Genomic DNA, 12,665 nt, shown 5'->3' with positions numbered 1-12,665 from the left:
GAAACTGTTATGAAAGTTCAGGTGAAAGGTTCACCTAATTCAGCAATACAGTGTGAACTGTGCCTAGTTTTGGAAGCATAAAGAGTGGAGAGAGGATGCTTGAATGCAAAAACTGTTTTTCCACATCTCAAACTTACTGGACATTTCTTGTATTGGTATAACTAAGTGGGAGCTAAATCTGTTGAAATACAGTAGAACTTTGTAAAAATAACTTAAAAATTAATGTGCCATTCTGTGCCCGTAATTTAATTCAGATGTGTGTGTATTAGTTATGATTTCAGCATGGTGTGATGTATATGCTAAGTTATGACTGACAAGCTAAAATTAGAATTGCAGTTTGTACAAAGAAAACCAAATTATTTAATAGATGTACAGAACTGAGTAAGTAATTATATAAGTTCTGTGATACTTTTGTTCACACAGAGGAATAGTACATGTTCTCCGTAGTAAGGTTCACTCTTTAGATGTATAGGCTAAATAATAGACTTCATGAAGTCAGTAATTTTTGCAAGGCTCTGTCGCTTCTTTCCACAAGAGCATTATCTGATCTGTAAACTGCAGAACCAAAAAATTTTCAGAATTACTGCTAGCCCCCAAAATTACACTGTGTTATCCTAAAGCTCAGCCAAGCAAAGTACTGTATCCATGTGTATATGGGATGATATGTTTTCACTGGAAGAAAGAAAATGTTCAATTTTTAGACTCTTTTAGAATACCTTTTACATTTTTCCTTTAAATAACATCAGTCCCTAAGTGTAACTCATTGGAAGGAGCATATTTTAAAATGGTGTATGTGTGGTCCTTAACTTCTGAGAAGTGGCTACTGCCTGAGCTTTGTGGCTACTGCCTTGTTTTAATTCTAAAATACTGGTTCTGACATGATACAGAGACAGCAGAAATGACCCAGAGAAGGTAGGAATCAGCTAAAACAAAGGAAAGCAAGTGCAAGGGAGCAGTAAAAGAAATTTTCTTTTACCAGTTCAAAGTCTTGTCCATCTGCTCTTAATTTACTGTCGTGCAGACAATGGATCTTCCACTGCTGTTGGGCCACACAATGAATCAAATCCTGTTTCCTAATTTCCACCATTTTAAATTATGTTCCTAGGAAATGGAATTCTCCAGTTTCTTGCCTCTCTTCATGAAAGCTGGAGGAAAGGAATGAGGTGAAGAGAGGAAGCTGGCAATGTAGACCTTTCACTTGGGACTTACCTGGGTCCCTCCCTTTGACTTGCAAAGTGTTGAGGTTTTGTACGTCTTTGACAGACTTTAGGTAAGGGCTTCCTGTGGCCATTGCATTCTCTCTTTATTTGGATACAACTGTGAAGAATTTGTCTTATTTTTGCTAGATGCTATCCAATGTTTAATGGTATTTCATAGAAATAAAGGTGAAAATGTTCTATGGCTGAATAGAAAAAGAAAACACAGATGGCTTGCTTCATGCATTGCTTAGCTGTCCTCTTCCAATAAAGTCAAAATTACATTAAAAGCTTGGAGTATCCCTTCTCAGATTTTATTTGATGATTTCAATATGCCTGATTTCTTTATTTCAATGATGTTGAATTAAGGGTATATATAGTTGGGAAAGAATTTTAAATAAAGTTTGGGCTCAAAAAGACTCCAAACCAAATTCATGGATTTGCTTAAAGGTTAACTGCTTTTCATAAGATGTGAGAGGAATTTGGTATGAAGTGACAGGAGTCTGGGTATTAGGCTTGTTCTAAAGATATGGAGCTGTAGTCACGGCTCTGTTGTGTTCTCCAAGTGTCTGTGCATCAGGATTTGCAATTGCTGCGAAATTAGAGTGCCCACACTTCATGCATTGACTAGGCAAAGTGCAAATAAAACTAAGACAGACATCTGATACTTCTGGATGACAGAGCAAGGGAGGTTTTGGCAGATGGTATCCAGGTCTGCTTGGAGTGCCTGTGTATGGTATGTGATGAACCCACGAAGAGTTTGTGATGCTTATGTTTGATTTCACCCTATAATTACATTGTGAGGTCATTATCTGATACCTTTAGTTTAAAACTGTCAGTTTTAAAATATAGGTAGCTTGATGGGCAAAATTGTGGACCACATCACCCCACAGTCCAATAGCATTTGAAGCAAAAGAAAGGCTGCCAAACAAGGAAAGACTTAGTATGTAACTAGTGTTATGTACTGCAGTGAAGTACCAGCTATTGTGAAATTACCTTTACTGTGGTGAATGTCTGTGGCAGACTTCCTTTCCCCAAAAAAGCATGTTGAGAAGATGTCATCTCAACTCTCAGAAGAGCTTTCCAAATTAATTTTTAAAATCTAAGCAATTAATTTACTTATTATGTTACATTTGTGTAAGCTGTTAAATGTAAATGCTTCGCTTTCAAGGGAAACCTAAATCATTTGTACATTGTGGTGTAATTGTTTTCCATCAGAATCAGAAGAGTTTCCGGCGAGGCTTTCTCCCACACAGAGTCAATATGCAGCCCCTCTTCTTACACATCCTGGTGTGGGTTTTTCCATGAACACTTTTTGCTCTTTAGTTATTTGTTGTAATTATCAAGTTCATTTTTCTCTAATAGATGTGATTAAGTATATTTAGCACTGTGTAATGAGTTTTCTGCCTGGTTGCATTCTGGCTAATAAGGAATTCCTCAGAGTCTCTTCTGACAGCTGCTGTGGATCCCAGGTTTGTGCTGCCACAAGAGACCTCTTCCATGAATTGCTAACATTAGAGAAATTAACTCGGTTAGACTAACCATAAAATCTGGGCTGAAATTTGATTACTAATAGATCTTGTGCTAGCTTTCGGCAGCACCGATATTGTGGTATTCTCTTGCACAGAAAAACCCACAAAAAATCATCATAATTCAAAAATACTTTTGCATTCACACAGAGTGAGTATGTAAACTTCTTTGTGGAGGCTGTACTGATTAAAAGAAAAAGGTTGAAAATAACACTGCCAGTAATTGTTCAGTGTTCTTGTTACAATAGCTTTTTTTTTTTTTTTTAGCTCTTATGATCCATCTGCTAACTTACCGGTCTATGGATAATGGTTTTGTTATCCATACTACTTCCTATTATTATACCAGCTCCCAAATTTGTGAGGCTGAAAATGATGGGAGCAATCTGTACTTGGTGATGCAGTGCTGTGGCTGAGTTGCTTAGCAACAGCGGCTGCAGCCCCTGCACCCGCTCTCCGGAAGGGGGATACAGAGACAGGGAGATGGAATAAGTACACCTTCAACGGGGCTGACTTGAGGAGGGAATGAGAAGGGTTGGAAGTTATTTTTCTGCCAAGTGCCAGTGACTGTGGGAAAAGTCTTCTCTAAACAGGTCCTGTGAAAAAGGAAAAAAAAATGGAAAGTGGTCACTTGACTTTCTGAATTACTGGAAGAGAATGAAAATCCAGCAGTAAAAGGGTTTTCTTGCTAACTGTGAGCCTGTGCTGCATTATGAGGTTTTTTCTACTATGGTGCCTAATCATTACAGAAAATGCGTAATCATAGCCATGTGTCTTCTATTTATCACTACAATTGAGTACCAAATTCATGGAGAATAGGGATTGAAAATTAATGCCAAGTACCTCTTAAATTCCCTGCTGGTATGTTAATTACATAAAGACTGTTCATAATAGGGTTAGCGGTAATGTAATAAATATGGATGGGTCTACAGTTTTAAATTCTTTTGAGATCTGAAAAACTCTACATTTAGGATCACACAGTATTAATTGCTAGGAACTATATTTCAATCCTCTTCTGGTTTCCGGTCAAATATTTTACAAAGACTTGTGTGATTACTGAAGTATCACAGTGTTCAGTGTTATTTTCAGTGCCATATATCCCACACCCTGAAGCCTTTGGAAATCATTTGTGCTTGAAGCCTCTCTGTAGTGAGGTATCACTTTGCTACGACATTTAGTACAAAATATCAGCCTTTAGGAAGCATAAAATGTAGAAGGGAGTGGGAAGTAAGTTGATGCAGATACACCCAAGTTTGTTAAAGGGCTCTTATCAGCAGTCACCAGCATCACACGGGATTTTTCCAAGTGCTGGTTATTGCTGCTAGTCAGTGCTGCTTTGCAATTAGTGTGGGACCACCTCGATAAGGTGGATATATAGGAACTAAGAACAGATAACATAAATGCAAACAAAGAAATTTCAATCTTTTAACCTCCTTTGTACTTGTTTACTTCTGAATTGACTCTTAAGGAAGCAAGCAAAATGGAGTTGCTTTTTTTGGTTCCTTTGGAGGAAAAATATGTCTAGAAATTTCGAAAGACCTTATTATTTAGGAGCTTGTATTGCTTCACTTCCATATTTTGCAAATGGTGCTGCACTTGTCATAAGCCTGGTCCTAAAATTCATCGTAAGAAAGACATTGCTTATCATAAAAGCCGAGGTTTTGATCTAAGTGGGAGTCTGTGGGCTCATTTTTAGAAGGTCAGATTGATAGACAATATCTCACAGTCTAGATAGTGACTCTATCAAACTAATTCTTAAACACATAGTAGTACAATGAATTATTCCTGTCTTGGAAGTATGGTTTATGACCTTTCTGCCCCAGGTATTATTGCTGATTATTATCTGAGAATGGGTTAGTAGCATGCTTTTTGTTTCATTGGGTTTTGTGGTTGATTTGAGGTTTTTTTTATTTTAACTCAGGCTGTTTTTTAAGCAAATCTGTTTTATGAACCACTTAATACAGCAGATTTATGATAAAATAAATTTATCTTATAGCATGGTAATAAAGAAATGCCCTTCACCTTCCTTTTCTCCTAGAGGTTATTGTTTAAACTAGTATCTCAGGTTGTATAGATAAATATTTCTGTGGCCTTTTGTTTTCCTTTATTTTTAATGCCGATTTGCAGAAAAGTGTGAGCATTTTAGAATATTTTAATTTATTTTGCAAAATCTACAATTGCTAAATTCCAGCTTTTCAAAAACAAAATGGTAGAATTCTTCATACAAGGCTGCATAAAAGATGGACCTATTTTGTATATAGAATATTGCCTGTCCTTTAGATCTATGTGTTTTGCTTATGGAATAAACCAAAGTAGGAGAGATAAACTAATATTTTGTATAAGCTCAGCCAGACAATACACATGATAAAGATGTTTCATCTTCTTATGTATGCAGAAAATATGAAAAATTGTAGTTTACACATATTTTCTCAATTCAAGTGTAAAATTGGGCCCCCAGATTGCCCTGGGCCACGGTGGTTGTGTTAAAGAAGCACTATTTACCTAGCAGCTGAGTGAAAAATGATCAGAATATTAGACTCATCTAGGCCACATTAAGGAGCCATTGCATTTCCCGACAATTTTATGCTATCTCAATATGAAAACAGAGCAATTTCAGCTCATATCAGGTTATGATCGGCAATTACAGTTGCATAATTCACCTAGTCGTCTCTTTTCAGGGCCTTTATTTTCCCTCTTGGTGACATTCCTGAGAAAGTGCCTGATAAAAATGTCATATATCATCCTGGCTTTAAAACTCGTAAGGGGGTAATCTGCTATGCCTTGCTGAGCCTATATTCATCACTAGATTTTTGACTTGGAGGGGTCATGACACTCATAATTTCCTTTTTGATATTGTCCTCACTAGATATGACAAGGGGCTGTAAAAGCTCCGTTGTAGGCTGTGGTTAAGAGCCGTTCCAGTGGGGCTCATCACCAGCAATAACAGTGCATTACTGGGGATTGTGCAGTACTTGGCCGTTTCGAAGATAATTAGATTTGATGTCAACATTTCTTTATCACCTGCATCCTTTTGTGCATCTGCATGTCAAGTTGTTATTTCCGGATTTATTAGCACCCTCAGAGCTACTATCTATCTGTCAGCCTGTGTGGTGTTTGTGTTGACAGTTGTAAAGTTAATTACTAGTACTAATGAGCATCGGGCTTTTGGTGGACATGGCATTTTGGGCATTTAAAACTGTAATTAGATTTTTTTTTTTTTTCCTTTGTGTACAGCCACAGGAAAAATGCAGAAAAAGAAACTGAAACTGAGCACCCTGACCTCAAATCTCCATCTCCAATTTGACATTGTTTGCAGTATCTCTAATTCAAAAAGCTCAAACAGGCAGCCTTGTTTGCTTTTTGCTACATTTTCTTCTCATCATTAACTCTATGAATATTTGTTTTATCATGTCATCCAAACCCAGATCTTAAGGGAAAAAAAGTTTTGTTTTCAGATGACTTTATTAAAAACATGTTCAGATAGCATATGTATCAGCCATTCCTTTTTCTTTTAAAGTATTTGTATTTTAGCCCACAGACAATATAAGTATTGTGGTTAAAAATAAATTTGTAACAACATAAAAATTAGCCCATCCTCTGATCCCTCTCCTTTTAATATAATCATGTATTAAACCCAGTGAACACATAGACAGTTCTTGTTTATTATGTAATTGTAAATCCAGAGTAATTTCAGTGAAGTGGGATTAACAGAGATGTAACAGAAAGAAGAATTTTGATACTTATTTGCCTTGCATACATGTTAAATTTCCTATCCTGTAAATCATATTACCAGCTCTTTTATGTGATGTTCCAAGTAACATATAACTCATAGGATTTAGAATAATGGCACTTATATGTGACATATACTTTATGTAAGTATATTGTTTATTCCGCTGCTGCAACTAAGAACCACTCCCTTGCTGCTGTTTCTATTTGCTTTCTATTTATCATTATCTGCCATTTTGTTAAACAACTACCCTTCCCAGACATAAATCATCTATAAAAATGCTCTGGCTCAGAGAAAATTTCACCCTGGCACTGAAATGATGAGATAACCATTTTCATCTCTTGTTGAAGCATTGAGATTTATTGGGCTTTGATGGGCTACAGACCAGACATCATTCTCTGCTAAACAGACTCCCACTTGCATTTATTCTTATTGCATTTAGCAATTCAAAATGGAGCTCCCGAAGTCCCTGCAGAGCCCCTTCCCAGCTTAGGTGGGGCACAGGACGTCAGTGTTATTACTTTATATTAGATAAGGAAGGGACACACACTGAAGCATGTGGTGATTCAGGTGATTTTTTATTTCCGTTTAGCAGTGATGACAGAATGTCATAGTGAAGTGGCTTCAAAAGTCATTTTTCCCTCTGCCCTGGTTCTGCAGCCTTGTCCCTCGAGGGCACTTCCATTGTACAGTTATATTAATTCTGCTAACTTTCAGACTTCATTGCTGACAATAGGCCTTTTGGCTTTCTCAGACTATTACATTAAATTTCCCATCAAACCATGTCAGCCTCTGAGGTCAGAGATTCCAGGAGAAGCTTTAGATATTTTGCCTTTTGACTTCATGGGCAGGTATTTCTAAATTGCTTTTAGCTTTGTTTTTCCAATGTCAGAAATCATATTGAACCTATCTGAGAACTCAGACAATGAGTGTTTGTCAGGTGAAGGACAAATGGTCCGAGGGGTGGGGAGGGTGCGCACAGACACCCAAACACGTGTTTGCTGGAACACTCCTGTCCTCGGTCACGCCGGTGTCAGCGAGGGTCAGGTACCCTTGGTCCAGCTGCCTTTCTCAAGGCAGCAGTGCCTGACCATGCTTTTCACACACACAGGCACCTTGGGTCATTCTCTAAAGATTCATCTTCCAAACAAAAGGCTTTTGCTTTATCTCAGTGTACTTTTAATGTTGACTAGTTTTGCTACTCTGGAGTTCGTTTGCCATTTTTATAGGAAAATTGAGTGTAATGATCTTCAGTTCACAGCTGGGGAAACTGAGGCACAGAGAGATGAGCTGATATAGCAGGGTGATGAAGGGACAAGAACACAGGGACTCACCTTCAGAGTCCTGTCCAGTGTCAGTGTCTGGAAACACTTACCTTGAGGATGTTTTGAAGAATTGAAGTACAGTAGACTTAAACAAAGCAGAACTTATTTGCATAAAACCTGGTTCATGTAAGAATCACCAAAATCTTAGATTGTACTATGTGACCGTGAAGTAGTTTTTAGATTATTGAACAAGCTTTGCTGCTGAAGCATTCTTTTCGTCTGTATTTATCAAGATTCTCAGCCTTCTTCAATTAATATACAAATTGTTTTAATTTGATGGATTTATTTTTTTTCCTCTTTGGAATGATTTTACGTTATAGGGGGGAAAAAAGTTTTTAAACTAGCGCTTGTCAAATGAAATTTTAAATTTATCACAGATAAGCATCCAGTGTTGAACTGGAGAAAATGTTATTCTAAAAAAGGTGTTACTGCATGCAAAATATAATTAAGTAAAAAATGCAACAGAATTATAGGGAAAAAAACCCAGGCTTTCATTGATAGACACACATGAAAAAACTAAGAGCGTGGATGGCATATAGAATTCAGCAAAAATCAATGTGTGCAGATTTTTAGCCACTATTTTGAATTTGTAATCATGGTTTCTGTATTTAGAAAACAGGCATTCTGCAGTGTATTCTTCCCCCAAAATCCTATTATTTAATAAGCAAATGAACAGATTTTTCAGAGAAAAATATTTCACCTTGAAAGCAAGCTCTGCTCTCTTTTTTTGGTGGTAATTTTAAAGTACCAAAATTAGAACTGTCTTAATTCTTAGCTGAGGTTTACATCCGTAGAGGGGAATGTGTGTGTGTGAATGCAGAATAACGGGTGGGTGGCAGGGCTGGAGAAAGATGAGCTGAGGAAGGCAGTGTCGATGTGTTACTACCTGCTTGCAGCCATAAGGCCGGGGAATCATTTGTGACACTCTGGGGACAATTTTGTCACCCTGACAGTAATGCTGTTATGCACCAACTTGACACACAGGAAGAATCCATAAAGACAGATAAGTAACTGTGAAAGTGGCTGGGGATCAGCCTGAGTGCTACCACTCACCTGCAGTGACAAATAGATAGTCATGAAGGATTGAAAATCCTGCCCAACACAGAGATATGTCAGTCCAAAGCCAGAACGCTGCGTGGTTACACAGAGGTTGTAGTAAAAATACACATAAGGCACATGCACAGAAGGGCCCCCAGGCGTAAGTATGAGAAGGTTAACTTCAAAGTATATTAGTTCTTCTTTGTAGCTTTTTTTTTTTTCTGTAAGAATACTTGATGTGTTTCACAATTGGACCAAATTCTTATGTTAATTGCATTTGATTGGGCTAATTCCTGCGATTTTAATTGAAATGGGTATATGTTAACATTGGTGTAATGAAGATGAGAATTTGGCCAGTGTGATTTTTGTGGGAATCAATGGGTCTGTTTCCAGGTGTCATTTTTTTTTAGTAATTATTTTATACCAATAGAGGTCCCCATCTGCAAATCCAATGAAGAAACTTGTGACTTAAGAAATACATTCTGCTTTTAAAAATACTGTACTTTAGCTGTTGCAGTCAACCATAAGTGCTAAAAATCAGTACCAAACTGTTTGCTGTTTGTTATGTTATGCAGTTTAAAAAATATTTTATAGAAAGCTAATGGTAGTTTTATTGCTTTTTGGTTTGTTTGTTTAAGACAAAGGGATGTAATCTAACCTTGAAGACCACTTCTGAATTCAGTCCCTCTTTTGTGACTTCTGTTTCATTATTCATGTTTGATAATTTCAAGTTTATTTCTCAGGAAAGAAGTGAGTTACAACCAAAGATAGATGATGTGCTTGACTTCCTATTTTGCTTACTTTATAATCTCTGCTTTTCTCCTTTTCTTCTCAGTCTGGCCACTGGCTTTCACTTTTAAGGAACTTCCCTTTGTAGGCAGTCTCTGAAGTAATTTTGATCCCTGGAAGAGGGACTAGAAGAACCTGTCAACCCTACATTTTCTTACATGCTCAGTATTATTTTTTTTTTCCATGTGTTTTCTTTTTTTCTTCCAATCTGGAAGTTCCTTGTTGTGTCCTCAATTCCTTTCCATAGTGGCAGCTTTTGAGCAGAGCCTGCAGAGCTCTGAGGTGGTGACTGCTCCCTTCAGTCCCGTGCAGTGCCGAGCTGGAGCTCAGCAGGGTATGATGGGTCTGATGCCGACTGCCAATCCCAGCCTCCTTGCTGAGCACTTCCACACATCTCATGCACATCCCATTGAACTATTTATTTCATACACTGCCAGTTTCTTTTTTATTCTTTGCCTCTTTGGCATAGTGTTGGGCACAGACTGCCTGGATGGTTTGTGCAAGGTGAGTCGTGGTGCATTTGGCCTCTTCCCCACATGATCTGCACTGACTTTCCTCCAGTCACCCTTTTGTTGAGCTGCTCAGGCATGACCATTTTATTCTCTTGATAATGCCCTCCTCTGGAGGTGCTGAAGAATAAGAGTTTGGGTTAACTCGGGAATCAGTCCCAGTAATGACAAGTCACATAATGACCTTTTGTGCAGTAAGATGCACTGGTCATCATCATCAGCGCTTTCAAACTATTTAGCAAACACCTGGCTGGCTTCTCTATCGCTATATCTTATTTGAGGCACAGATAAAATAAACCTAATACACCAAAATAGCAAACCCTAATAAAGAGACTTTAAAACCTATTTTCTCCCTTGCCCCCTGCCCCACCTCAAGTTCCTCATCGCAGAATGCTTTTTAGGCCTAAGTCAGAACATCTGTACCTGCTCGATCTTCCCCCTTACATTCCTGCACTGTTTTATTCCTTCCTTTTGGTTTTGTTCTTTTCTTTCCTTTTCCCCACCACTTGTGGTAGAGTACCTGTTCAGACAAGCCTTCCATTGCTTGCAGGTCTTCTCTTGTGCACTACCAGCCTGGACAAGTGGTCCTTTTTCTTTACATTCTTCCTCCTTGTCCAAGGCTATAACAAGCCTTTGTTAAGAATCATGTGTAGCCACTTTAGCCTAGTGTAAGACTTCTTTGTGATTTTTTTCTAGTTGTGACAGCAATTTGGAGTACCTAGAGAACAGTTTTACTGTAAGAAATGTCTCAGGAAAAAAAGGAATTTATAAATTTGAGTTAAACAGGCATTAATCTCTCAACTGTTGATGAAATGGTGTCATCCCCCCTGTTCAGGTTCGGCCTGACCCCCAGATATACATTTTCAGCTTCTTTAAGACCGTTTCTAATGTGTTTTCAGCTTCTATTTTTGAGCAGGTAGGGTTTGTGTTTCTATTGCAATCTTGAACAGTAAAGCCTTTTTAAAGAAATCAAGATTCGTGTCTTATTCAAGTATAGGAATTATTTAATAAAGATGCAGCAAATACTCTGAAATTTTTGTGGTAAGAATTAGCACAGCAGTATCTAACTTCCCATTTCATCATATTTTTGCTGAGTTAAAATTATTTGAGCTAATTAAAATTAAGGTCAAATATTTCTTCACCAAAAAGTGCAATTTTTACAAAGCTATGGTTTCCCATGATAAATGTCTCTGTTTTATTAAAACAAAATCTGCTTCATTTTGTATGACTTTGATCTAAAGTTCAGGTTTTTGATTATTCAAAAAAATTTAATTTTGTGGCACTTGAAATCACCTTCTAGAAGGGTAGATCAAACTCCCATTTTGTTCAGTTTGTTCAGCTGCTTGACAAGAATACTGTATCTTTGATGTATTTTGGACTTTGTAAGACAAAACTGTGTAATGGCCTGTAGGAGTTAAATGACTGCTGAATAAATTATGGGAGATGTCAACTCATCCCACAAGGGATGTCAACTATGGTGGGAACGTGAACGTCAGGCTCACCTGCCACAAGTCCCATCAAGCTGAACATTACCACAAAGAAATCAGCCCAGTGTTCTGCTGACTAAAAACCAAGTGTTTCAGCTCAGTTCTACGAATCAGAGGGAGTTTTGCAATTTGGAATTATTTGGCCGTTATTTGATAAAATAAATGCAATGTATAAAAAAGGAATGGAAATTTCAAAATTTCCTCTGGCACGGAGATTTGCGGTTTCACTCAGCTTATGTGCAATATGCCATTGGCAAAGCAATTCCATTCTATAGTCAATTGCTCTTGTTGGTTGAACTGAATGCTAATGCAGGAGCTTTTATCTCATTTGAAACATATTAGTCAGAACCCAGAGAGCAAGAGGATACTGCCAAAAGGTGTCTTGCATTGACAGCAAAACTTCCAGCTTTGGGGCTCATCTCTCCTGTTTCCCTTCTAATCTTGGCTCTGATTGGAGTAAGGAAAATTCAGTTGTTTCCTGTTGCTGCCTAGGAATGCATGAAAAAAAGTCTGTTTCACATTTTCCTTCTCTTTTTGTAGTGCCTCTCCCCAGAAGGTACATAATTACTGCAGTGTTTATGGTTTGAATGGTGTTAAAGCAGTAGTTGTGCTTTACTAGCTCATGGATTTGCAAAGGGTATTGGAAGACTTTTTTTATACTGTATTCCATACACTCATGAAAAAATTGAATGTAATAATTGAATGGATTGGAAACATATTGCTTAGCCAAGGTCTTTTTACCACTGAAGTCTGAACCTCACAATGAATACCTCTTCAGACTGGAAATGAGTAGAATGCTGTGGTTATTTGTCATTAAGAGGTTGAAAATGATAGGCTTAGATAACCTGAAATTCAGTATGTATGGTGATTGCTACATCTTCCTTTGTTAACTGTGATTATTCTGTATTTTCTTGGTGATTGCAAGCAGATTACTTCTACTTTTGTATTTTCTTTTAAAAAAAAGGTATATCTTCTTTTTAGCAAAGATCCATACTCAACTCATAAGTCCAGTGCTTTGGCTGGTACACGTTCTTCAGGCACAGTGTAAATTGGGCTGATGGGAAAACA

General features: G+C 37.6%; 1 protein-coding gene across 5 annotated transcripts in view; it reads left to right on the top strand.

Moving 5' to 3' along the window:
- Window positions 1-12,665, top strand: part of FTO (FTO alpha-ketoglutarate dependent dioxygenase) — a 231,319-nt gene that overhangs the window by 179,471 nt on the left and 39,183 nt on the right. Inside the window, exon 9 of one of the 5 annotated variants that reach the window (XM_048316435.1) lies at window positions 1,106-1,403. The exons of 3 other annotated variants lie outside the window; for them this stretch is intronic. In XM_048316435.1, the coding sequence (XP_048172392.1) occupies window positions 1,106-1,167 (62 nt within the window). In that variant the 3' untranslated portion in view covers window positions 1,168-1,403. Of the gene's footprint in view, window positions 1-1,105; window positions 1,404-12,665 lie in introns of those variants that run through there. One more of the 5 variants, XM_048316437.1, reaches the window with a different exon arrangement.

The sequence above is a fragment of the Corvus hawaiiensis genome, chromosome 12 (assembly GCF_020740725.1).
Source record: "Corvus hawaiiensis isolate bCorHaw1 chromosome 12, bCorHaw1.pri.cur, whole genome shotgun sequence".
Lineage (NCBI taxonomy): Eukaryota > Metazoa > Chordata > Aves > Passeriformes > Corvidae > Corvus > Corvus hawaiiensis.
This window is presented reverse-complemented; position numbering and strand designations above follow the sequence as displayed.